Consider the following 25,830-nt stretch of genomic DNA (forward strand, 5'->3'; position numbering starts at 1 on the left):
CTGAGTATTTCAGACAGCTTCGTAGTTAAGTTGTACCTTGATCTTCTAATAATGAGCTTTGGATACATGAAAGCTGTCTCTCCCTGCAAAAACAAGTCGTGTACAGCATGTACTGGATTTGTATTTCAGGATGAGGCAGTGATGTGAGAGATCCTTTAGATCTCTTACCTTTATTTTTTTTCCCCCGTAGTTTTCTTCCAGTTGGATTGCTTCCATTAACTGCATTAGGGCAGACCATTAAAGCTGCCTGTGTTCAGTCACTTCCAAGATGTTGCACTGCAACTCTGTGAGTTCTTGTGACTTTGCATGTGATTCCTGATCTTCTATCCTTGAGTGTCCCCAGAATACTCTAGTGGGATATAACTGATCATGTATCAAGAACCTGTTGACACTTGAGATCAGTCCTGTCCTGGCACTAAGGAAAAGGATCAATTCAAACACAAACTACGCCAGCCTTCGAACAAAGCTGGATTTTTCACTGTTTGAATGCAAGTCTTGGCTGTTTTGTGTCTTTGGAGCTTAGTGAGCTGCTGATTCAGATGTGTCCCAAGTGCTCTAGTGTGTGTTGAATCATTAAATATTGAACGTGAATATCGTGAGATGGAATCTGAGTCACATCAGTGAATTTTAATAACCTCTTATTTTCCTCATCTTGCTCTTCAAGGATATGCAGGCTTTCCTCTGGGAAGATTGAATGTGTCATTAATGCTGACTGCTTTTTAACAGATATCATGGGGAAGATGAGAATCTGTCCGTTCTCTTCCCTGTGATCTGTGTTCTGAACCATCAGTGTTTGAGCCATCAGATTCTGAATCATCAGAACCTTTTTGAACTATTGAAACTTCACCAAAATAAAAAACTAAACTGTTTAAAAAATTAAACTGTTAAACCCAACCCACCTCTGTAGTTAGGTTGCATTGTTTAGTTGCAGTTATTGTAGTGTGTTCCTGTTACTTACCTTTCTAGGAAATGAGGAAAAAATCTGTTTCCTTTTAAATTTAGTTTTATTTTAAAAACACTGTTATGTCCTGAGAATTCTCTTCAGTAAAAAAAAAAAAGTCTTTGGAGTTAAGCATGTTTTTGTTACCCAGGATGAATACATATAGTTTAATGCAACAGACAATGTAATTTTTAAAAGTAAGGGGGTTTTTTCCCCCCATTTTTTAAAAATACCCAGTGATAATTTGGCCTATGTCAGTACATTGTTAACAGTCATCTACCACCAAGACTCAGCTTTCTATTTGAGCTCAACTTTTGATGTAATCTGTCTTTAATCCTGGGCAGTTTCCTGGTCTTTAATTGGTAATCTTAATGGGTTATGACCTATATCTATATAGGTTATGGTATCTATATTTCCTGATTTCCCCCAAACAACAATTCCTACACTACCCAGCATTTAATGGTATGTCAAATTAGGCAAGTGTGCAGAATATTTAATGCTTTCCACACTGTCCAGGTTCTCAATTTCACTTGTGGGGAAGGCAGGCCCTGGAGTGTTTTTTGCTAGAAGACGTGGCTATAGATATACTGATAAGCTTCTGTATAATCACTTCTTAATCTGTTTAAAGATGAGTATTGAGTTAGCTTAAACAACTTTAAATAGTAGGCTTTGATTTTGTCTGGAGCCTTTGTCTGGAATCGCTGGGGTTAGTCCTGCTGGCAGAGTGGGAGATGCAGCAGCCTCTGGCAGGCACTGGAAGGTGACAGTGGGGGCACACACCTCCACGGCAGGAAAGATGACATTCCTCTAGCAGTGCTCTCTTAAAACCAGATTCCACTTTTTCTTCCCTTCTCCCAGGCATTCTGCATGCTCCAGTGTTCATTTTGCCTGAGTGCTTGGAGGTGAGAGACCCTGGTTCTGCTATGAGCAATTTTAACTTCTGCTCTGGGGTGGAGCAACACTGCATTTCAGCTTCCTAGATAGCATCTTTTCTTGCAGGGAGGTGGAGCTCCTAGTGAACCTTGGGTGTCACAGTGGTCAGTAGTACCTGAGAACATAAAGCAGTGTTCCTGATGTGTGTTTCCCCAGGTGTTGTTAAGGGTTATTATGTTGATGTAATTTTTATAAGAAAATATTCAACATTGCTACCCACATAGCAGTTTCAGATGAAGACTTTTCAAAGTCAAAGGAAAGCAGTATTCTGGAAAGCAGAAAAAAAAGCAGAAATATTTCTGAAGACCTATAGACATCTACAGTAATGATGTTTACTCCAACTTGCAATAATCTGCATAACATTTCTTTTTGCCTTCAGTTAATAGAAGCCTCCTTTGACTTTTCTTTGGAGAGGAAAACAAGGCACAAGTGTATTTTTCTTGATTTGGTAACTATTGTTTTGTGTCGGTTTTAGAATTTTGAGGTGTTTCTTAGGAGTGCTGGTGGAGAAAACAGCAAAAGCTTTTGGATGTAGTTAATCCTACATCCAGTTAATCACTTAAGCTATGCCAGATAGTTTTTTGTTGAGAGGAGTAAGGTGGTATTTGTTATCTTTTATATAGTTAAAGCTTCTCTTAGCTTTGTCACATGAATTATGTCCTCTGTTCTATAGAAATTAGAAATATTTGTCGCATAACAGAGAATTTGAAGTGCCTTTTATCTTAGGGAGTCGTTTGTATTTGATCATCAGACTACTTTAAAGGATCAAATAAATATTAAAATTGCTGAAAGCCAGCATATTTTTCCTCCCATCACAAAACCTCACTTGCAGTCTGCGGCAAGAACAATACAGAAGACTTAAGTATGGGCAGTGTAAGGGTATCTGTCAGAATGTGGTATACTTGTGAAGGAAATCCACTTAGCTCCAGTCAGTACAGCACAGATAAAGTCTCTGAGTCTCTTATCCCACATTTTTTGTCACTGAGAACACCTTAAGCACTTTACATAAAATTCACCTGCATTAAGATAATCTTTCAGGCATAAACCATGGTAAAAACCATTCTCTCAAACAGAAATTAAAGACACTGGTTTAGAGCCCAAATGTTTGGAGCCTAGTGGAGGCTTATATTTGGGAGTGGATACTTCCAGTATCCAAAAGATATTTCAAAGTTAATTACATCCATTGGTACTAACCAAACACATCTGTGCTCTTACCTACAGTCACTTATTTTTGCAGATTCTGTAGAAGCAAACCTAAAGAGAAGTATTTTCCAAAATGCTTATTTATTACCCTAAAATGTAGAACATTGCTGAACTGCATTTTTTTCCCTCTGAAACTTCAGCAGATCTCTTTTTGTTTGATTTGTTTTGGTTGTTTGTTTTTGTTGTTGTTTGTGTTTTTTTGAGATCAGATTTATATATTAATATAATCACCATGAGATATTATAGGCTTGCTGATTTATAATTTAGAGCATAGCATCCTGTCTTCTCTAGTTTCTGTCTTGGTGTTAAAATATCTGAAAGTTTTGTGTTTCTTAATACCTAAAGCTCATTACTTGAGCCTATCTTAGGATTTGAGTACAGGGTTGATTAGCACCAAGTTGTTTGATGCTGGCTGGTTAGTAGCAAAGCTCTGGCATATTAAAATGGCAAAGAAGCCTTTTTGTAGACAATAAAAAATACTTTGTGTTTTCTTTTTAATGTTCATTCTTTCAGGCTTTGTGATGTATCTTTAAGAATAAAGAATAATTTGAGTTATCTGCTTTGAACTTAAACCATAATGAAATAATGGATCACAGTCTCTTAAAAGGTAGTCTTTTAAAACATTGACAGAACCAAGAGTTATAATTTTTGGCAGTTTTACAGTAATGCAGAAGAATGAAGAAATACAACACATGGCCTTGTTCAGAGGATTGGAGGTCACACCCATGGATTTGGTTTCTGGCAGTACTGCTGGTTCACTCTTTCATTTGATAAATTGCTTGAGTTTATGTCACAATGACTATAAAATGGGGCCAGTGTTGGCCTACATAGCTAACAAGTGATTTTTAAGGTTCTAATTAATCTTCAAGAATTTTTACTTACCTTGATCAAAGTTAATTCAGTGTTTATTATGTGTAGTTTTGTTTACTGTATGGTATAGGGAGAATTCTGGTTGCTGGAAAAACTGTGTTTAGATGTGGATCAGAAGAGTTTGATGTAGTTAATCCAGCAAAATAAGCTACATACAAATGGAATTACTTCAGAAATGCCTAAACTGTACCCTGGAAAACCAAGAGAAGTTTTGAAATGCACTCAGAGTGCAGGATAACATGTGCTCTGCATTGGGAACAGATGCTGGCTCCATTTCAGCTTTAAACTAGGGCATTCCAAATGTCACAGCGAGCCAGCGCTGAGGGACTTGGCCTTGCAAAGAGCCAGCTTGATATAAATGAGTGTTCATTTGATAAATGGGGTCTATTACTGAATAAGGGTTGTCTTTTAACATCTTATACTATGTTGGTGCTGCTTTGGATCAAAGTTTAGTTACAATTTCTGTGGAACACAAGTGTGCTTTAAAGCTAAACCTTCATCATGAAATGATCTGTACTTTTTCAAAGGGAAATTTTGGAGCCCAGTTTTAAATATATTAAGGTTTTGCACGCTCGAAGCATCTAACTTGTCTGCTGTCATCAGTTGTGAAGCAGCTTTGACTAAGTTACTTACAAAAGAAAGGTATGTGTCTCTCTGCCAAAACAGGCACGTAGAAAGCACCTGATCAGCAATTCTTAAACTGAGGATTGTGACCTAAATGGTGTGCTAAGGACTGTAAGTGGGGAGTACAAGGGATGCTGTTTTATTTTGGTATTGTTCCCTGAAGTGAGATTAGAGCTCTGCCCAGACACCCAGGTTTGGTAATTCTTAAGGCAGCTTTTGGTTTGACCTTGTGCACGGTGGATGCTTTGAAGAAATCAAGTTACAAAGAAATAGCTGCAACTTTTCTTTCACCTGCTTTTCCATGTTTAAATTTGTATCATGAATGACTCAAGGTGGGGCTTCTTTCATACACAGAATGGTCCCTAAGTCTCCAGTTTAATATAAACAAAAAAAAATTATTGATCACTGCACTGAGAGTTTCACTGTACCTTGAGGCTTCAGTAGTGCTTAATGTTTGGTGAGAATAGGTGCATGGCTAAAAACTGAGAATATTATTGATCATTGTACTGAGAATAGCACTGAACCTTGAGGCTTCACTTGGTGCATAACTAGTGAAAATAGGTGGGTGGAGCATTAGCTTGACAGCTTTCCAAATTTCAGCTGTGTAAACACAAGGAGGTCATCACAGCCACTTGAAATTTAACAGGGCTTTTTGTTTTGTTTTGTTTTGTTTTATCAAGTTCTTGTTGGTAAATTCACCTTAGCAGTTTTGAAACAAACCCCGTGTGGCCAGTGAGATAATCTTGGTGATGACAGCTTGATCACTTGATCCATGTCCTAGGCCTTATTTGAATATAGGAAACAATATATTGAAGCACCTTCACAGAATTAAATTATTGCCTTTCCAAGGGATCTACATAGTTAAGGGGAAAAATAAATAGTTTCTGGCTTGAGAGCCTGTTCTCAATATTGGGGTGGAAAAAAATCTCAACATGACAGGGGTCTTGATGCTGATATTGTAAGATGAAAGTACTTCTGGGGTTTTGTTAAAAGGTTGGGTTTTGTCCATCATCGTAGCTGAAAGGGGATTCAGGAGGGCTGCCCTTTGTAGGAAGGTGGAGGGAACAGGCAGCCTTTGGATTAGGTGAATGGGAGTTAAGGATTGTGAAGATTCTTGTCACTTGTGAGAGCAGAGCCCTTGATGTGGAGAATCTGACTGTTAGGAAGTCCAGCAAAAAGAGCTGAGATGCTGAAGAATAAAAACAAACCAAGAGGTATTGCTTCTTAATTTTTTTCAACGTCATAAAAGTGGATCAGTGACAAAAATATTTGAGTGACAAATTCTAATAGTTCTGTGCATTTTTTATTAAACCAAGTGAACCTGTGGGAGTCATTGGTGAAGTACAAGGAACACAGATTAACTGACTTAGCTTTTAACAACAGCAAAAACAGAGGCAGTATTTTCTTCAGATCAGTTTATTCATGTAGTTTAGGTTTGTATTTTAGATTAAAAGCACCACTTAGCATCTGGTGGTTCTAGTTTTGAACGATTGGATGGATAAACTACAAAAAATTATTCAGTTGTCTTAGTGCATTTAGTACTTAATCAAATAAGAGGGGGTTTGGAGGCAAAACATTTAAAACATTTTAACTCCCTTCCCCCCTTTTTCCTTTAGGAAATATAGAAACTGTTTAAGTTGTAATTTTGCTTACTTTTAATTCCTTTCTCAAATATTTAGATTCTAGGTTTTAAAGGTTAATTTTGAGTGAGTTCCACAGTTACATATTTGGAAACAGTTCAGCCTGGCATAGGCCTATTATCTGATGCTCTTACCTGGAATTTTGTTCTCGGAGATGTACTAACACAGAATTAAAAAAGGAGTAATGGTCCTTGCGTTTAAGAGTCTGGGATTGAAGTTAAAAATATTAGATTTATCAGTATTTTTTTTTTCTGAGAATGCTTTCTGGGGAATATTAGGTTCAGTATAGCCTGAGAGTTTGAACCAAGCAGACCACATATTTGTCAATATGCTTTGTTTTTCCCACTACATGTGTTTAATACAGTAGTGGTTTTAAGCGCAATGGGAAAATCAGTTTGTATATAGAGTATAAGGACATAAAAGTTCCTGGGGCTTTGTCTTCATATGCATTTATAGATTTCATCTCTATCTTTCATCTCTTTTTTTCACATATTTTTTATAAAATGGAATGTTATTGGTCTTAAATGTTAATTTTCCAAATGCAAGAGTTGTACTGCTTGAACTACATTATACTTGCTCCCTCTGAGCTAAGTGAACCAAATAAACATAGGATTAATTTCTGATTTCTTGCTATTAGTTTTAGAGGGAGCATCAGCCTGTGAACCTGTGAAATGTTCATTTTGCCATTTCTGCACTATTATTAAATGTGGTGGAAGAACCAGCAAATGTCTTGCTTGTCATAGAATTGTAAAATGAGAACCATATGAATTGTTTCTAGATGTAAATTTATGTTTTGTTTCTTTACTGTTTATTACCTGTGAATGGTCACTAGCAGGCTCTTAACTACTTCAGTTTATAAAAGTTATGTAATTGGTATTTTTCTTCACAGGGAGAAGAGAATTTATCCAAAGATTAAAACTTGAAGCAACCTTGAATGTGCATGATGGATGTGTAAGTCACTTGTTGCTTTTTTGTTTGTTAAAAATTGTTAAATTGCGATTTTGTTGCCATGATAATAGTCCCTCAACTTAAAAAGGCAAATATCTTGTATTTGTATACTAAAGCTGAGCAGGACCACTCTGCTTTTTGAGTGTTGAATTCTCTTGCTTGAATATCTGACACTTTTACCTTTGAAGCAAAACAAAATCCCAATTCTCTATCTTAATGTTGTATCTACTGCTGATTGAATTAATTTATCCTGCCATTTAAACACATTTCTACCTTTTCAGTTAGGACTCATCTTAAACCTTGAAATGAAGGGTTGGGGTGGGTTTGGTTTTTTTGTTTTGTTTTGGTTTTTTTGGTTTTTTTTTTTTTTTGTTTGTTTTTTGGGTTTTTTGGTTGAATTTTTTTGGGGTTTTTTTGTTGTGTTTTTTTTGTTTGTTTGGGTTTTTTTGAGTTTTTTATTATACTGTGTTGGATTAAAAATGTATTAGTGTTTTGAGTTATTTATTTTCCAGTTTCAAAAAGCAAATCACCAAGTGCTACATGCTGACTTATAGACAATGAAAACAAAAATAAGCCTTCCTGAAAGGCTTATTTAAATATTAGTATTAATACTAATTTTGAAACGGGTCCAAATATTTTAAACCACATCCTTTGATATAAAAGCTTTTACCTAAAACTAGGTTCAGGATAAAGAGGCTGCCATGATAACTTTGAGGATTTGAGCAGAAATTCATGGTTGTTAACGTATTTGTTGTGCAAGATATCTAAAAAATTAAAGTATTCTATAAAAAAATGAAAATATAAGTGCAGCTTTTGTGCTTGTGTGTTTCTAAAGCTGCTCAAACGTAAGGATTATATTAGCTTGATTTGCTTGGACTTTTAATTAATTGAGGAGCAATATAACTGTTAACTAACACGGCAGTAGTTTTAAGGAACAAATGTTGTTAACATCCAGCCTTCTTGAGATCAGAAGTATGATTTTGATGTTCCTGTGCTTTTGTGAGTCTGAAAAGTCTGGGAAAGGCCAGGATTAGAATTGCTGTATGTAAAATGTGAGATACTTTTCCTGTGCTGGCTACATTATAAGTTTAATGTTCTGGTACAGATGGTGTTGGTGTAATGACACAAATATATACTTTTCTCTTTTTTTTTTTCAATATATGCTACAAGAATGATGATGTAAGGTCTCTTCCAACCCAAACAATTCTATGATTTTATATGTATTAATTTTTATATTCAAGATTGTAACAGTGATACTTTGCTTACAAAATTCTTCTCTAAGTAATTTTTTATCTCCTCAAATACTTAAGATTAAATTTTTTAAGTTTCTTTTCCTGAAGTTGATTAGAGCTTTTTATTTATTTTTTCTTTATTTCCTTGTAAAAAAATTATTTTTTTCCTATTAAAATAGTATACAGGAAAAAATATTTCTTTACTACTTGTTAAAAATCAAGTGACTCATAATTTCAATTATCTGCCTCTGTGTCACGTAATAGAAATTGCAGATTTGATGTTGGCTGTTGCTTGAATCTACCTGATGGATATTTATTTGAAAACTAATTTTGATTTGATTGTGTTACCTTTGAAAGTATGCTTTAGCATATGGCCTGTTTTTAGAGGGTGGAAAATGCTTTAATTGTAAACTTACAACACTATTTGCGGGTGTTTAAAATACAACAGTATTAAATACAGTGTTGAAATACTATAGTTTGAAAAAAATGTCTTTAGAATTTAAATTTGCTCAGAACTCTCCATCTTTAAGGAATGCTCTGTTGGGAGTTCTTACCTCATTTACTCTGTGGTCTTTTGCAAGGAATAATCTTTTAAGGCTAACAACCACTCAGTATAATTTCTTCCTATTTGTTTTTTAAAAAATCTGTGACAGATATCAATGAAATTACAATGCTTGCACTAATTAAACTCATTATCATCAATACTAATTAGGCTCTTTTTTTTCCTTCTTTCCACAACTGCTGACTCAGCATGCAGTTCAAATGTAGGGAAGGAATGCCATATTGTCCTCTTAAAAGGTGGTTTTGGGTGGTTGGGTTTTTTTAACGAAGATGGATGGCAGGAGTTTGGGGTTTTCTTTGGTTGCTGTTTGGTTGTTTGGTGTTTTTAAGAACCTTTTCATTGCTCTGTTGAATAAGTTGTGACTTATATTTTCTATATAAAGCATGCTGTGTAATTGGACACAGTGGACAACTTACTTAAGGCAAGAATTTTTTTTACTAATTGAGGATAAAAGTAAAGTCCAAGTTCCTATCTGGTACACAGAAGAGAGATCCTGTGGGAGATACAACTGTGTGTATAATCATACCTGGGCAGGTTATCTGTGAGGAAGGGAATATACCATTAATTATTTCACATATCCATGCTCTTGTAACAGTAATATTACCATAACACCTTTTTGTTTAAAATCTGAATAATTTCACCTCAGCGTTCAGGGGTAATTCTCTTTGAAACAGCCCCATTTTCCCCTTGGTTTGAAGACACAGTTCTAGCAGTAGTGTGTGAAGTAATTGAATTGGTTCTAAAGAATTATTGATGTCTGCCAGTAGCATTATCATCTTTCCAGGGCAGGATTTGCCTCTTTCAACAAGGTTCACATGGTCAAATTCAGTAAGGTCGTTTGTATGCCACAACTTGCCATTTTCTATGTTAGCTGTAAAGGGAGCTTAAGAAGATGAGGAAATATAGAGTTAGTTGAGCTGTTCTGTATGAAGTGATTAAATCCAAAGGAGAAATGTTGAAAGAGAAGCAATCTGGACCAGCAGCAATGAAGTGTGAAGAAAGTAGGGGGATAAAGAAACTCTAAACCATATTGAATTGCAGTAAAAATACTGCTTATTTTCTTCCTGGTTTGGTCCTGTGAAAGCTAAGGAAGGTTGAAATGCAGGATGTAGATAAAGCATTTGACATGAGTAAATACTGCATTTTGAAATAAAGAATATTACCTGAAAGAGTAACTTCTCATTTCTATATACAAGGCTTTCAGATAAATAACAAACCAGCATCCCTTCATGGCATTCATCTCCTTCAGGATGGCACTTGAGAACAAGGTCTTTTGAGATGTACTCCTCAAAGCCAGGCTTAAACCAGTTTAGGGAGTTTGTGTTTTGTTAGAAACAGTTTTCACCTTGTACTCCACAGATAAAAAGCACTGCCTTGTTTACCCCCTTCTTTGCTTGGGGGATATTCCTGATATTCTAATATCTACAGCCATTTTTATTTATTTTCTTCTATTTTTGTATTCTGTTAATCTCTTCTGTTCACAAAAGAGTTGATTGTGATGTCACTTTGCATGGAAGTGAGCAGTTTGCTTTTTTGGCTTTTAAGGATTGGCTGCACTGCCTCCTGCAATGTCTTTGAGGAAAACAGAGACAGTAAATTTATATCTGACTAATTGACTAATGAATCAAAAGTGCCCATTGACTCCTTGCAAGGTTAGGCGAGTGACAAATAAAATTAGATACAATTAATAATGTAGAGTACTTAATAGAAAAAAGCTAATTTCACACCCTTTGGCTTTTCTTACTTTGTTAGTAATTGTCTGTCATTTGTGTTTGATGGATCCTTTCTTCTGGATCCAACACCCTTTCCCAAGGTTTCCAAACCCTCAGAATAGTAACTGTTACATTATACTTTTAGTTGGGTGTTGAGTGGCAGTGCAGGTAGTACAATATGTAGCTTTTTCAAAATAAAAAGCAATTTTCAAATCCATGCTTATTTTACACTATATTTTAGTAGTTTACTACCATGAAATGAGAACACATTTTAAATCTGCTATCTGTTTTTAGTGATCCATATGCAAATTTATTTGGGTTATTCAGTGTTGGTAGTAGGTTGTACTGAACACTGTGTATATTGACTTGAAAGTCTCTGAAAAAAGCCCAAAACAAGGGTATTTCACTGAAAGACTGTTACATTTTGAGTCATTTGCTGCCAGCAATGCTGAGAAGGTGACTGGGTAGAGAGCAAAAAAGCCTGCTTAGTTACAGACCTCTAGTAATTTGGTTATGTCTTTCAGGATTATTTTTGAACCAACTTTGGTCTGGGCAGGGTATATTGAAATTATTATCAGGCAATTATTGCAATGAAATTGGAATTTTGGAGGATGATCGATGTCTTAGTAGACTTGTGATGCTGCAATTTAGATAATCTTGTCTCCCCTTTTCATCTTCAATGTTTCTCTGCTTTGCTGTCCTTCAGATTTTGGGTTTGTACATAAATATACATATCCACCCCCTCAATTTAATTTTTTGTGCTAACTTTTCTTTCTCATATCATGACTTCAAAATTTTCAGTAGCTTCCTTGTTTCTTCAGTGTTTTGTTCTCATTTATATTCCTGTGTTCTTACATTAGCATTTTAGTTTCTTTAGGGCAATGATAATAATAGTTTTCTGCCTGAGAGGAAATGTAGATGAAAATAAACATTGTTGAATTGTGTGTTTGCCCTTGCTGTAGTGCTGTGCAATGTTTGACAACATTTTAGAGTACAGCCATTGTCAGGACAGGTTATTTCAATGATAGATGGTTCTGGAGGCTAGTTGAAATTGTGGTTCTTGGTGACTGACAGCCAGAGTTATAAAATCATAAGAGTAGCCATGCAAGGTCATAGCAAAGCTCAGTGGAGCCTGATAAGTTGGCCCTGAAAGTGGCCAGCACATATTTTTGAAGGAAGTTGAGACAGGGCAAGCAGATGGTGTGTGATGGGTGCTCTGGATAACATATCATGCTTTAATGGGTAGAGGGAGGTGGAAGCTGTGCCTTTGTTTCTGATAATTTTTAATTTCTCTTTGAATATGTATATCCTTCCACTTCTGGTGTTTGGGGTGTTCCATAACAATGATTTTCAGTTTCATTAAAAAGCCATGTGTCATTGGATTGTTTGATATAAGGCCTTCCATTTCCTGTACTGTCAAGATCCACGAAAAATTATTTTTTACTTTTTCCATGTCATTCATGTTCTCATAAGCTTCTATCATTCCCCTTCCCTAGAGCAGTACAAGTTATTTGCTTCTTACAATAAAAGTGTTAGATATCTGTGGGCACCCCAGTAATTCCTTGTCATAATTTCTCTTTCCAAGTGGGCAGTAATAGAAATGGAGAATATGGGAGCCCAAACTGCGTGGAACACATGGGATTGCCATGCATGGATGTATACCCTGCTCTTCTGTGCATTTCCTAATAAATCCTAACAATATCTGACTGCTGCTGAGCACTGAGCTAGCCCTGGCATAGGCAAGTTTGTTTAACACCAAGATCTCTCCTCAAGTTCCTCCACCTGAGAATATTGAGGTGGTGTTGTCCATGTGATGTGATCCACCTGAAACTGCTAACTCTGATTTTGCAACTAACCCCGACTAAACTTGCCATTAAAACAGCAACTAGAATGGGTGTATTTATTTTAAACAAAAATTATTTCTATTGGGTGGGACTCAGGGTGAAACATTTTAATTTAAAAAAAAGGCATAAGAAAATAATAGAGAACAAAGGGGGTTTTTTACCAATTCTGTAATCCAGTCTGGTATATCACACTAAGGCAGCTGTTCTGCCAACAGAATCTAGCCAGCAGAAAATGGTGATGGCTGCAGTTTGACACTTGAAGGTATTTTAGAGGCTTACTTGAAATAATAATGGTCTTGCATGCAGTCTTTGGTGCTTGTGCATGAGTTGCTGCTTGGAGGATACCTTTTGAGCTTCCTGGATTTTGAGTGCTTTCACAGCTTTGTTTCACTGACACTTTATTAAGCACAGTCTTGTAAAAAGAAGAATTGATAAGGAAATATATTGTAAAGCTCTCCCAGTACAATTCTGTACCTCACTGTAGGATTCTTCTTTCCCAGCATACTCACACTTTTCAAAAGGGATCTGGGATGGATTCTGCAGTGCTTTTCCCCAAGAAGGTGTGGTCACTGAAAAGCATGCAAAGAAATGGATGGTCAGAATTTGGATATGGTGAAGATACAATAATGAGAGCACTGTGATGCCCTCCAGTTCAAATTCAGAGAACTCTGGGGAGTAGATTTGGTACATGAAAGCACCTGAGTATGTAAAATTGTGGCTACTGTGGGAAGCTTAATTTACCTGATGAACTCTTGAGGAGCAGAGGGAGTAATTGAGATGCTGTAGGTAAAGCAGGTGATTCCCTTATCAATTTGTTTTAAAAACACAATTTTTTTTTTATGCTAGCTGCTTAGAAATTATGTTGTTTCAGTTGAATTTGTTAACTCCTATTTCTGTAGTGTTGGATGAGTATTGATGTTTTAATATGGTGAAAATTAAATTAATGTAAGTCTAAACAATTTTTTTTTTAAATTCATGCAGGTGAATACGATTTGCTGGAATGATACAGGAGAATATATCTTATCTGGTTCAGATGACACTAACCTGGTCATTACTAACCCCTACAGCAGAAAGGTAGGTTTGTTTCTTGCTGCTTGTTAATTTTCAAATAGGATGCAAGTTAGTATTTCTCAGGGCTTTAAAAGGTATTTTCAAAATATCAGTTTTCAGATATTCATTATTATGTGAAAAAGATAATATAGTGAACTTCCTAGTTTATATAAATGGGAATAAAACTTCACAGTGCTTTAAAATTTGAAAGTTCTAATCCTTTGTGACATTGGTATTATCCCATTTTACGGTACATGGCTGAGCACAAAGGGAACATGGTCTCATCACAGATTAGTGTCAGGACCAGCAATAGGATTCAGTAATTCTCACGAAATCTTGTAGTCAGATAAACTGCTTTCCTCTCACTTCAGTTTTAAAATACTATATTTTTTGCTCTGTGTAATGTACTGTATGTAATGTCTTTCTGTGTACTGTTGTTGGGTGCCAATCTTGATTAAAATAGTTCACTCCAGTGTAAAATTACATTGCCTTGTGTGTGCCTGCAAGTGGATGGAGAATAATTTGTACTGAAATAAGGATTGCAATGCAGCTGAAAGACTCCCAGTAGTGCCAGCTGGCATCCATCAGGTAGTGGCACTGTCCCACACCTTTCTCTAGAAGGAACTGCTGATAGTTCACTAGAACAGATGCTCTGAGCTGTGTCCTCTCAGAGGCTGACAACTAAAACCCGAGGATATGCTCAAAAATTAAATGTGTGGGAGAAACAGAAGGTATGGTGGAAGAGGGTTAGAGTAGAAAATAATAGTTTGCTTTCCTGAAGGGTTGTGGTGGTTTGGAGTGTTGTCTGTGCCTATAGGTAAAGCCCTTTTGCTCACCTCTCCAAATAAGCCAGAGCTTCCAAACTTCATCTCTTCCTTTCAATTATGGTGTCAGCCTGAAGGTTCAGATCAGTATCACTAGATAGGTTTTCTCTTGGACTGGGAGTTCTGCTGGAAAAGCAGTGTCCAAGACAGCTGTGAAGTGGATGATGGCTATATTCCAAAGTGAGTGTTGGTGGAGTGACTTGCAGAGGAAGAATTTTTTATGCAAATAAAGGATGTTGAATGTTGTTTGTTGTACAGCGGTCATTTTAATATCCTGTTATGGGACAGTTGCTCATTATAAAATTTTTAAATTAAAATATTGTAATATTTTAAAAGGTGCTGCATTTTAAAGCTTTATGCTGTAATGGGACAGTTTTTCACACCTGTTGTGTATCACTTCTCTCCTTAAGCCTAACGAGGAATATGGGAGATGTTTAGTTTTATTTATTTTTTACAGTTAGCTGAGTTATTTTTTGTAACAGCAGAGGATAAGATGATTTTTAAATTATTTTTTTCCACAATGCAAATGCAATTATAAAACAGCAGATACCAGCAAGAAGACTCAATAATCAGTGTTATTCCTGAAATGTACTAGAGATGTGATTTTTAATGTGTGTTACAATTATGTTAGCTTAATTTTTTCTGGCTTGAGTAAGAGGATCTATACAGGAAAAGGCAGCAAATTGGTATTAGAACTGTGTTGTAATTCTGTCATCTTGGCAAATATCCTTATTGCCATATTTTCTGTTATTAGCTAGATAGAGTAGCAAAAATAGACTTCAGCCATCAATATTTTATATCTTTCAGACTATGCAGATACACTGTTAAACTTTTTTAGTGGGAATTATTTAAAAGGTGTGAAATAGCACTTCTGAACTGTTAGTCATGAGCTGCTACTGACAGAGAAACTTCATTTGCAAAACACTTCCTTTGATTAAGTTAATCGAGTGGAAATTGGGAAGTAATTTTCATACTGTAAACAACTTGGTGAGTATTTCTATCGTATTGGGAGTGGTGAAAATGCAGTTTGGTTCAAATGTTTACTTATTCACAGGAAAGCATGTGGAGGTTTTTTCAGTTTGGGTAAACTAAGTATGTGAGGAAGGATAAAGAGTCACCACAATGTGTTTAAAATCAGCTGTGATGGTGAAGTAAATAATATGTTTCTCTGCTTTAATGTAGATGCATGAGAGTCTAAGTCAAGTCCTGGTTTATTGCCCTGTATAATCGAGTTTTTAAATGTTTATTTCTTTTTGGCTAGTTTCAAAACATTCTTCCTTATAAACATCACTTCTCCTTTTTAGAGTGAGTTTAAGAGTAACATCAATTTTGAAGTCTATAAAGTTGGCTTGGCTGCCGCTGCCTGAATGCCGGAAAAGAATGGAGACTCGGACAACTATTCATTATGAATAGGAACCAAAGCTCAGTTTATTAGTTTTTCAGCTTCAACTTTTATACAGTTTCTACCCTCAGCCCCAAGCAATAAGCATTGTTCTTATTGGTTTCTTGCCTTGTGGTTGCATCATAAGCATGCAGTGATTGGTTACATACCTTCAAACTAAATATATCATATAGTTTCCTGATAACCTCATCGCCAGATGTCCACAGCCTTTGTTATTAACCAGGAAGCAAATCCTTTATGACTCTGTTTATCAGGCAGCATATCCTTTAAGACTCTGTTTACTATCTAGCTCTCACACCAAGGACAGACTAATCTTGACTCTTTGTTTCAGGGAAATCGTCTATAGGTGGGCTGAAGAGCAATAGTGCCCACCAATCCCCCAACACTTGGCTTACATTCTTCTTGGCTTACAATATCCCAGATCTTCTCACTGACTTGCTGAGTGGCTGCACTATCACTCTGACTAATGTTTCACTTCGATAAACCTGACGTGCTCTGGAACCAGCATTGAAAAACAAAGCTGCATTCCAGCCCTTGTATTTTGCAGACTACTTTGTGCAAGTGCCTGAGCAAATCTCTCCTGTAGAACCATGTTGTTCTTAGAATAAATCTGGTGTAAAGACAGCTTCTTTGTTCTGTTGTACTGAACTGTAGGTCCCTGGTAGCCTGTGCATAACTGGTATTTCACAGTCTGAGTTTTTGCCATTTTTATTTTCTTGGAAAACACTGACCTGCTGCAGCCTCCTTTTTTCCTTTGTTCTTTAGGTTCTCACAACAATTCGCTCAGGACACAGGGCCAATATTTTCAGTGCAAAGTTCCTGCCATGCACCAATGACAAACAGATTGTTTCTTGTTCTGGAGATGGAGTCATTTTCTACACGAATGTTGAACAGGATGCAGAGACCAACAGGCAATGCCAGTACACCTGCCACTATGGGACTACCTATGAGGTACCTCATGAAGTAAATAATAATTTTAAGATGGGCAAAATGCATATCTTATTAATCTTGTGTCCCAAGATTTTAACCAGACTGCTGAAAACTTTGTTTTAGTGCAATGAGAGTTACAGAACTTTTCTTCTGTCTTTGAGTTGCTTTCTTTTTTCCTTTTAAAAAGTAGGCTTGGACAGAGAAATGTGGTGTCTAAATTAAATTGAGAACTTTGCAGAAAGTGGTGCTGTTAAGACCACTTTGCAAATATGAATTCACCTTCACTGAATGAATGTTCTGCAGAGCAAAACAGATTTAAATAGAGCTCTGAATTTCTTCCTGAAGTAGGTTGGGGGGAGGGGGAAGTGACTGTTTTGCATTTTTATTTTTATTCTTCCCCCCAGCCCCTCCCCTCTTCCCTGAACTTTTCAGCAGTTTTGTGACTTTTTCACAATTTAGATCCTTCTAAGAAATGCTTAGTTCAGCATGTGTGAACAACTTAATCTGAAAAATGTGTTTACAGTTGCAGGTAATTTTTCTGTTGTGTATTCTAGTTAACTCTTTAGGTGTAAATTTAGCCGCAATCTTTTCAGTCCTCCATTAGAAGTTTTGTTCATATGAATTAGGCAAGTGAGGAAGCAAAGTGTTACTTAGGAAAATAGAAAGATTTATTATTTTATCTGCTTCTTTTAAAAAACAGTAAAAGTTGCTGCTTGCAAAACTTACTGTGCTTATAATAGAACAAATAGTAATTTTTTGGTAGGTCATATCTTTCACTGTTTATTTGTTGTGGCTTTTTAAGTACTACCGCAGTACAGATACAGGGGAAAAATCCCAAATCCATCGTTTTTTAATGTATTCAGTTCAGATTTCTTAGCAAGCTTTTAGATCACTTTCTTTGCATGTTAAATGAACAAAATCTTATAAAACTTCTCATAAAAAGAATTGGAGTGTGTGAAGAAAAGAAAGTGGCTGAAGTACTGCCAGAGTTAATTTTTGTTCCTGTAGTAAAAGTGTCCTTATGGTTGTAATTACGCCAATTACATTTCCCTGCTATATTGCACCATCAAAATAGTCTTATTTGGGATGATTTTTATTCAGGAATTATGTTAACAAGAGGGCATTATTGTTGTTTTGAATGACAGGAGTGTGATACAGTTTTGCTTGGTTTTGCTGCTTTTAAACACTGTTAATGGAAGGAATATCAAAACCTGTATATGACACTGGCTGTTTTAGCAACTCTATCTCTTTATGAAGTTATTTTTCTTATCCTAGTTTGCACTGAGGTTGAGAGGTTCCTGGCATGGGGAGATAATTTCTAAATATTGTGATGGTACTGCCTAGCTGTATGTAACCACATCATCATGTTAAATATAGAACTTTGACTCACTGGATTCTCTAAATAACAAAACCTAAAAGCTGCCCCTGAGGTACCAATTCTAAATTTGAATGTGGTTTGGATTTATTCAGCTCTTGGAGTTTGTGGCAGTTCAAGACATTGGAAAAACATGAAACAGAGAAATGTGGAAATTGGTGTAGATTGTTGTAAACTGAGTGAGAATAAAATAAGTAGAGGGAGAGGCTCTTGAGACATGTTTCTGAAGAATTTTTTGTCTGTACAAGACCTTGACTAGTTTGTTTTTCCTCAGCCAAATCTTTTCCTTATTGCCCTTCATGTGAATTGCATTTCAGAAAAAGAATGTACTTCTATAAACACCTCTTACTTTCTTGTTTTAAATACAGTGAAGTGGTCATATAGCTATATACGCTTTTAAAGTTACGTAACGAGCAAATTTTTAGTTAGTAAAAAAACAATTATATATATATTTATAATGTATACTTGTTGAACTTAAATGTAGTAATATTAACTTAATTATTGGAGCTTGCACTTTTCCATTTCTCTGGTTTATTGCTTATGAAGTACTTAGGATGTTTGTGAACACTGGACATAAAAGTTGCCATATGCAAGTTCTATGTATATATATTACATGTATAGGGTGAAATAGCATCAGTGTGAACAAAAATAAAACACAGCTACTAGAAATAAGAACTTGTCGTGTTCAGCAGCATTATTGGAGCAAAATGTTTTCACTGAAAGCTCTGTTAAATGCTCAAAGAATTTAATGGATTGAAGAACAATTGCTAATTTTTGTAACTATGCAAATAAAGTTAATTTGAATGAAATATGTAGTGAAAAACAGTCTACAGTATGTTACGCTGATATATTGAGGAATAGTGGTCATAGCTCAGAAGTTTATTGTTCTATTGGTATTCAAACCATGGCTTTGTTCTACAAGTTAGACTTCTTATTTGGCACAGCAAGCATTGTCTCAGTTGTGCTGAGCCTTACAAGAGAGCCAGCTGTTACCTTTGCCACCCCATTTCAAATAGAGAGATTTGCATAAGTTACTTTTATTAAGAATTTTGGGAAGTGGGGGTGATAAATCATCTAATCTAAAATGTTAAAGAATCACTCATGCTCTATGTTCCATGAATGTATTACACTGTTAACGGTTGTTGTTGCTTTATAAATTTCTACTGATAGTAGCAGGAGTGTAGGAAAAGAAAAATAATGCCACAACATCCTTTGTTTTCTGTTCTAAGAGACAGAGTGTAAGTAAACTGGCATTTCCTGTGCATTCACTGGCCTGTGGAATTCATGTCATATCTAACATTATGGTCACTTGCTTTTTTATTTTGTCTTGAGGAGGCTTTGAGGGAAGCCATTCATGTGAGACTCCATCTGAGTTGTCCCTAGCTGGAGTAGGCCTGAGCTTAGAAAAATGGCTCAGTACAGTGCTCTATCAAAATTAAACAATCGCAGTGAGGAGGTAGATTGGTAACAGCCTTAAATGCAGACTTGCTGCAAGGAACTACCTAGGATGTAAAGGAATAGCCCAATGAGAATAAAAGCCATTTAGTATTTTCAAGGCATTCAGACTTCTAAGGACTTTGTTTGTAATTGTCTCCTATTACTTGATATAGAGTAAACAGAGCTTTTGCTGAACTATTGCAGCAAATTGATAAGTTATCTGAAAAGTGATTGCAGTAAATGTATGTTGTACATTAAAAACAACTGTAAGCCTTGACCTGTGGATATTTAATCTTAAGTGACATTTAAAAGTTTCCTTTAACTTCAAGAGTTAAAACTTTTTCTTGAAAATGAATAGACATCATCAGTTTTCCAATTTTTCTCATTACTTCACTGGAAAGCTTGACTTGAGGCCTAATTGCCTTGCTGCTGCTCCACATATTGATGCTTTTCTTTTTAAATTCGTGCTGTTTCAGGAAGTATTAATAATCTTGTTTTTTTGTGTTTTGAGCAGGTTATGACAGTACCAAATGATCCCTACACTTTCCTCTCTTGTGGTGAGGATGGCACTGTTAGATGGTTTGATACTCGCATCAAAACAAGTTGCACAAAGGAAGATTGTAAAGATGTAAGAATGAAACCATTTAATAAAGTTTATTTTATTAATAGTAATTATAATAAGTAAAATAAAATACTAATAAAAATCTTTTAATAAATGTTACCTAAATGTAGAGCTGTGAATTGCACAAACACATGATAGGAATTCTGGTCAAGCTTTCAGAAATAATAGATTTCAGGGTCATTGGTAGAAATGGCAGTATGTTTCCCAAGAAACAATAAAGGCTGGGGAGTCTTCTTTTCATTTTTCTTTTTTAATTTTAATATCTCCTATAGCATTTATTATTTTATAAAAATGCTGTGGTGTGAGGCTTCAGATACGGTAGAAAAAATTGTCTGTTGAAATAGAATCTTTTAGTTTGTTTTACACTAATAATATAGAGTGCAAAACTGGAGGCAGAAAATGAGCCTTGAGAATCATCTGCAGCCTTGTATTCTTGAGCATCCTTTGTCCCTCTGTAAGAAAAGATTTGGTAATGAATTATATTAGATTACTGGTATTACCAGTGTCCGCTGTGTTTGAATTTTAGAAACAATTTTAGTATTGAATTGGAATGAAATTACCGAAGTATGTATTGCTATTCTTGATTAATTTTGTTCAGCCTTGTGCACATTTACCAGTTATAGGGTTTTTTCCATTTTTTTCCCCTTTACCCAGTTACCTGCCTGTAGATGGAACCTGTTCTGATCCTTTAATTGATTTAAAATGTTTCTGCATATTTAGTACTCTTCCACCTCCACAGTTACTGTGCTTCCATAAGAAAGTCCAAGGTGCAAGGTAGTTTATAAGTCTGTAATTTTTAGCTTATCTATTTTTAAATGTTCCTGTGTTTTTGTTTTGGTTAGGTTTATTTTTCAGTTGTTCTGGTACCAATTTTCTTTCTCTGATAGCTTTCCTTCTATGCAGTGGCTTTTCTGATAACACATTTATGATCTATCTTCACAGGCCAGACCTATTTTCTCAAAATCTCCTTGACTAAGGGAGTGTCCTGTGTAGTGAAACAAAACAAAGAATTACACTTCAAATATTCAGAGCTATTATTTCAATGCTGCATTTTTGTGTGTTGCAGGATATTTTAATAAACTGCCGTCGTGCTGCCACCTCTGTTGCTATCTGTCCACCCATCCCCTACTACCTGGCTGTAGGCTGTTCTGACAGCTCAGTGAGGATCTATGACAGGAGAATGCTTGGCACAAGGGCAACAGGTAGGATCCACACTGTGCAGTGAGCATTTCTATCCACTGGCAGTTCCAAAATCAAGTTATTTTCAAAATAGGTGGTGAATGATTGAAGTGTAACACTGCAGAAATACAGCTTCCTTCTTTGGGAACTATGGTTTGTAGTAAGAGTCACTTCACTCCAATATTTGCAGAATTCTTCAAAGTAAGCCTAATCTACTTTATGCATCTCAGAATGCATTGTGTACTGAATGCAGGAAAGGACATTTTCTCTTATTTTGTCTTGAATCATGTGATTCCAGGATATGTCTCTTATTTTGTCTTGAATCGTGTGATTCCAGGATTCCAAAAAGCCAGGAATTGCAGCCTCCAGTGCTCCACCTGAATTTTAAGTAACTTCTTGTCTTGTACTGTAATGTGCTGGAACTTGATACTTCTTATGGGAGGAGATCTTACGAACTCCATAATATCCTGCACTGTGCTTGCCTTTGCAGTAGTCACTGCTGTATCTAACACAATTTCACTGAAAAGCTGCAAATTCCTCATGTGAAAGCTGGCATGCTTACCTAAGGATTTTATTGAAAAATTTCATATGCACAAAAATGTGTTATGTTAGTTTAACATAGTTCTTGGTTATAATGTGTGGTGTTTGGGCACATAGGAATTTATAATACAGTTGTGATATTCATGTCAATAAGCATTGGCACAAAATCTGTCATTTTGTGCAGCATTTTCCTGTTGGGGACTGTGATGGAGGAGAAAGGCAACAGTAAAGATCACTAAACATAAAAATATCCCTTTCATCAGGTTGACATTCTATAGGAGTTCTCCCTTTCATCACAGTGGTTAGCAAAATTCTGTGAGAAGTGCCTGGGAACAGATTCTGGGGGTTGACTAAAATGTCTTCTGTGTGTTTTAGTATTGTACAGTACAGGAATAACATGAATTTGACCTGGAGAGCAAAAGATAGAAAAATCAAGATTTTGAAGACTGGTTTTTAAAAAATATTGGTATAGTGTTCTGTTGCTTGTTTGGAATTGCGTGGAGTTTTTGGTTTTTTTTTGTTTTTTAAGAGGTCAATTATTCTGTGTCCAATGAGCAAACTTGATTTTCATTTAGTAATTTCTGCCATGTAGTTGATAGTTACATGTAAAATACAGAGGTTTTGGAACAGTCTGTTTTTCTCAGTGTTAGAGCTTTTTATAGGTAACTTTTATCTGCTCACAAACTTGTAATTCTAGAATTTAAGATTTAGTAGATTGGAGGTGAGTGATCAGGAAAGCATTATAAATCCAATGTAGTGTATAGTTCTGCCGTTTCAAACTGACTGTTATTCTGTTTCTGCAGTTTTGAAGTGAGAATGTTATTCTATTTTAAAGAAAATTTAGTATTTTTTAAAAAATTGGGTAGAAGATGTATGATCTAAATTTTCAAAGTTTCATGTAAGGAATTCCCTTCTCATTTGTGTGCAGATATAGATTTGCATTATTGTTTTGTGGTTTTTGGTTCTAAAAATTCCATCTGTGCCACATTTGACAGATAGTTTCTATACAACACCATGTGGTGGGTATGTGAGACATCTAGATATCCCTGTGTGTGTATCTTTTCTTTTTCGTAAAGTACATAGAATTTGTAAACAAAAATAATTAAGACTGTAAAATCTGGTACGTCATTCTCAAGATCAAAATTATTGCAGAAACTACAGGATATGTGGTTTTTCCCTGATTATCTTTTGTTGGATGCCAAATAAGAGGTTTATTGAAGCTGTTGAAAATTTGCAGTAGTAAATGTGTAATTATTTTCTTCCTCCTCTCTTCCCTCTATTTTTTTTTTTTTTTTTTTTTTAATAAAGGGAATTATGCTGGCAGGGGCACTGTTGGAATGGTGGCACGTTTTGTCCCTCCTCATCTCAACAACAAATCCTGCAGGGTAACATCCCTGTGTTACAGTGAAGATGGCCAAGAGATCCTTGTGAGCTACTCCTCAGATTACATTTACTTGTTTGATCCCAAGGATGACACAGCACGAGAACTTAAAGTCCCTTCTGCAGAAGAGAGAAGGGAAGAGGTGATTGATGCCCTCCTTTAATATTTTATGTTTTATAACTTGCAGCACACAAGAAATACTATCAGTTGTGTTCCCATTTAATCTGAAAATAATGCTGCTGATCATAGACTGAGGTGTGACAAGTAGATTGTCACAAACATGGTATATTTTTAATACACATTTATTTATGTATTTCTTTACAATATTTTGTCACTCTGGTTTTCTTTCTCATCTGATTTCCTGCTCTTGGAGATGAGAAGGCATCTGCCTGAACCTTGGGACATAAGACCAGCAAAAGTGGCAGGTCACTCTGTGTTCTGTTACTTTTCATGCCATGACAAGCATATTTCTTGAAATCAAATGTTAATACTCCCTGGTAAAAGTTATCATTTCCTGGAGGAAGTGAGACACTATTACTGAGCAATATTAAAATTTTCAAAACTCAAGCAGTTGTTAATTATTAGCTCAGTTACAATGATGCTGACCCTTCCAATCTGTTTTCTGATCAATATTTTAAAAATGCCTTTAATTACAGTGAAGTTGTTGCTATATCTCCCTGCACTCTCCCAACCATCCACTGCTTTTTACTCTGGTGTTTTGCTCACCCCTTCACAAACTCTGAATCCCGAGTTCCTCATCTTTAGTCTGAGGACACAAGGGAGTTCTCCATGAGTTGTCAGCATCCTGCTGTCCTCACCTGCAGGATCAATGTGGTGATGATGATTTCTCTTTCCTTTTTGCTGTGAGAAGTGTGATGTTGACAGTTCCTTCCTCCTTTTTCTTAGAATCTGTTTGCAAACTTTTTATAAAATTTTCCAACACATTTTATGTTATGTGTTTTCTTAGTCAGGAATACAGTCAGAAATTTTGATTTTAAATGCTTATTCTTTGTCCTTGTTGTTATCCCTAAAAATGTTAATTGCTTGAATATTTTTATTTCAACCTGGCTTTAAGCTGTATAGAATAGAAGAAATGTAAAGACTTCTTCCAAAATGTGCTGGTGGAGTCATGAAAGTTAAAACATTGATATACGCTCACTACAGGGCATTTAGTTTAAAATTGTCAGCAGTTCTGTGTTGGTTGGTGGTTTTTTTTAGTTTGGGGTTTCTTTTTGTTTTGTTTTGTTTTTGGGTTTGTTTTTGGGGTTTGTTTTTTTTCTTTTTTGGTTGGTTGGTTTCTTTATCTTTGTTAAGGCCAGAAATATCCAAATACAGTTGACTTCAAACTCTGACCTGCCTTTCTATATGCGCAAAGTGCTCTCTGTTTCTCTTGAAGTTGCTGAAAGTAACACCACCTATTTAGTGATTTTATACTTCTTGTTGTAAAAAAAAGTGTTATAAAAACTGAAAAGAAAATAGGTAAAAAAATCGGAGTTTATTTGCATAAAATGTTCTTTTTTTAAATGTGTGATTTTTTTTTCCTTTTGTTTAATTACAAATCCACCTTTCAGTAAACTGAAACTCATATAGTTTATAATGTGAAGAGGTGAATATTTCTGCAGAATTCATGTTGCATTTAAGAAAACCTTAATTATTATTGGTCACTATAGCAAAATTCAATTAACATTATGAAGCTAGTTTAAAATAAAAGCTGCATTAGTTCTGGGAGTCATTTGTTCAGGCTGTTAAAGCTAAAACTCATGCATTTTGTTGGTAAATGTTGTGCTTATTCATGGTTTGTCTGAGCATAAGGCTGACATTCTGTGTTTTGGTGGCAGATATGAATTTAGGTGACTTAAGAAAATAGAGATTTATATTTAGGCTTAGAATCCTGTACTGCAAAACATAAATAACTGTGATGCTTCTCTTTTTTTTTCTCTCCCCCAGTTACGTCAGCCTCCCGTTAAACGTCTGCGGCTCAGAGGGGATTGGTCAGATACTGGGCCAAGAGCAAGGCCTGAGAGTGAGAGAGAGAGAGATGGTAAAAGCATTTGCATTTGAAGGGGCTTGTTGTCTTTACTGCTGTGTTTTGTGGGGTTTTGGTTTTGGTTTGGGTTTTTTCCTTGCTTTGGTTTGGGTTTTATTTTCCAGTTTCTCTGAAGTATTCCCAAAATACGTGCTTCAGATTGTCCTTGTTTTAACAATCAGCCAAGCCTTAAGATGGTTTTCTTGGAGTTTAGCACAGAGCTGCTATTGTACAATGATTTTTGAAATTGAAAATATTGAAAATATTCTTACTAGGAAAATTATATTATTTCAGTTAGGCTGATCTAAGTGTCAGTTGTCATTGCTCAGGGACTAACACCAGCACTTATTTTTTTCCCAGTCTCATCTCATATGCAATCACAATAACAAGTAAAATGCTCTTTAATGGTTACATTAGGGGACTGGCATTCAAAGCAATAGGATTCTAATATTACACTTTTCATTTTTATTATGTCATTCAGTAACACAGGGTGGCTAATTTTTATGCGTATATTTTCATGTTTGTAATATATTAATTGCTTGAGGTTTTAGTAAAG

General features: G+C 35.6%; 1 protein-coding gene across 12 annotated transcripts in view; it reads left to right on the forward strand.

Annotated features, from left to right (window-relative positions):
* The window catches only part of DCAF6 (DDB1 and CUL4 associated factor 6), a 74,302-nt gene that overhangs the window by 7,160 nt on the left and 41,312 nt on the right, over nt 1-25,830 (forward strand). For all 12 annotated transcript variants that reach the window (XM_021550185.3, XM_021550184.3, XM_085590311.1 and 9 more), the window contains exons 2-8: nt 7,100-7,161; nt 13,490-13,582; nt 16,550-16,735; nt 20,041-20,154; nt 21,215-21,350; nt 23,176-23,390; nt 25,196-25,289. In XM_021550185.3, coding sequence (XP_021405860.3) covers nt 7,100-7,161; nt 13,490-13,582; nt 16,550-16,735; nt 20,041-20,154; nt 21,215-21,350; nt 23,176-23,390; nt 25,196-25,289 — 900 coding nt within the window. The remainder of the gene's footprint in view (nt 1-7,099; nt 7,162-13,489; nt 13,583-16,549; nt 16,736-20,040; nt 20,155-21,214; nt 21,351-23,175; nt 23,391-25,195; nt 25,290-25,830) is intronic.

Source organism: Lonchura striata, chromosome 1 (genome assembly GCF_050655825.1).
Source record: "Lonchura striata isolate lonStrDom1 chromosome 1, ASM5065582v1, whole genome shotgun sequence".
Classification (NCBI taxonomy): domain Eukaryota; kingdom Metazoa; phylum Chordata; class Aves; order Passeriformes; family Estrildidae; genus Lonchura; species Lonchura striata.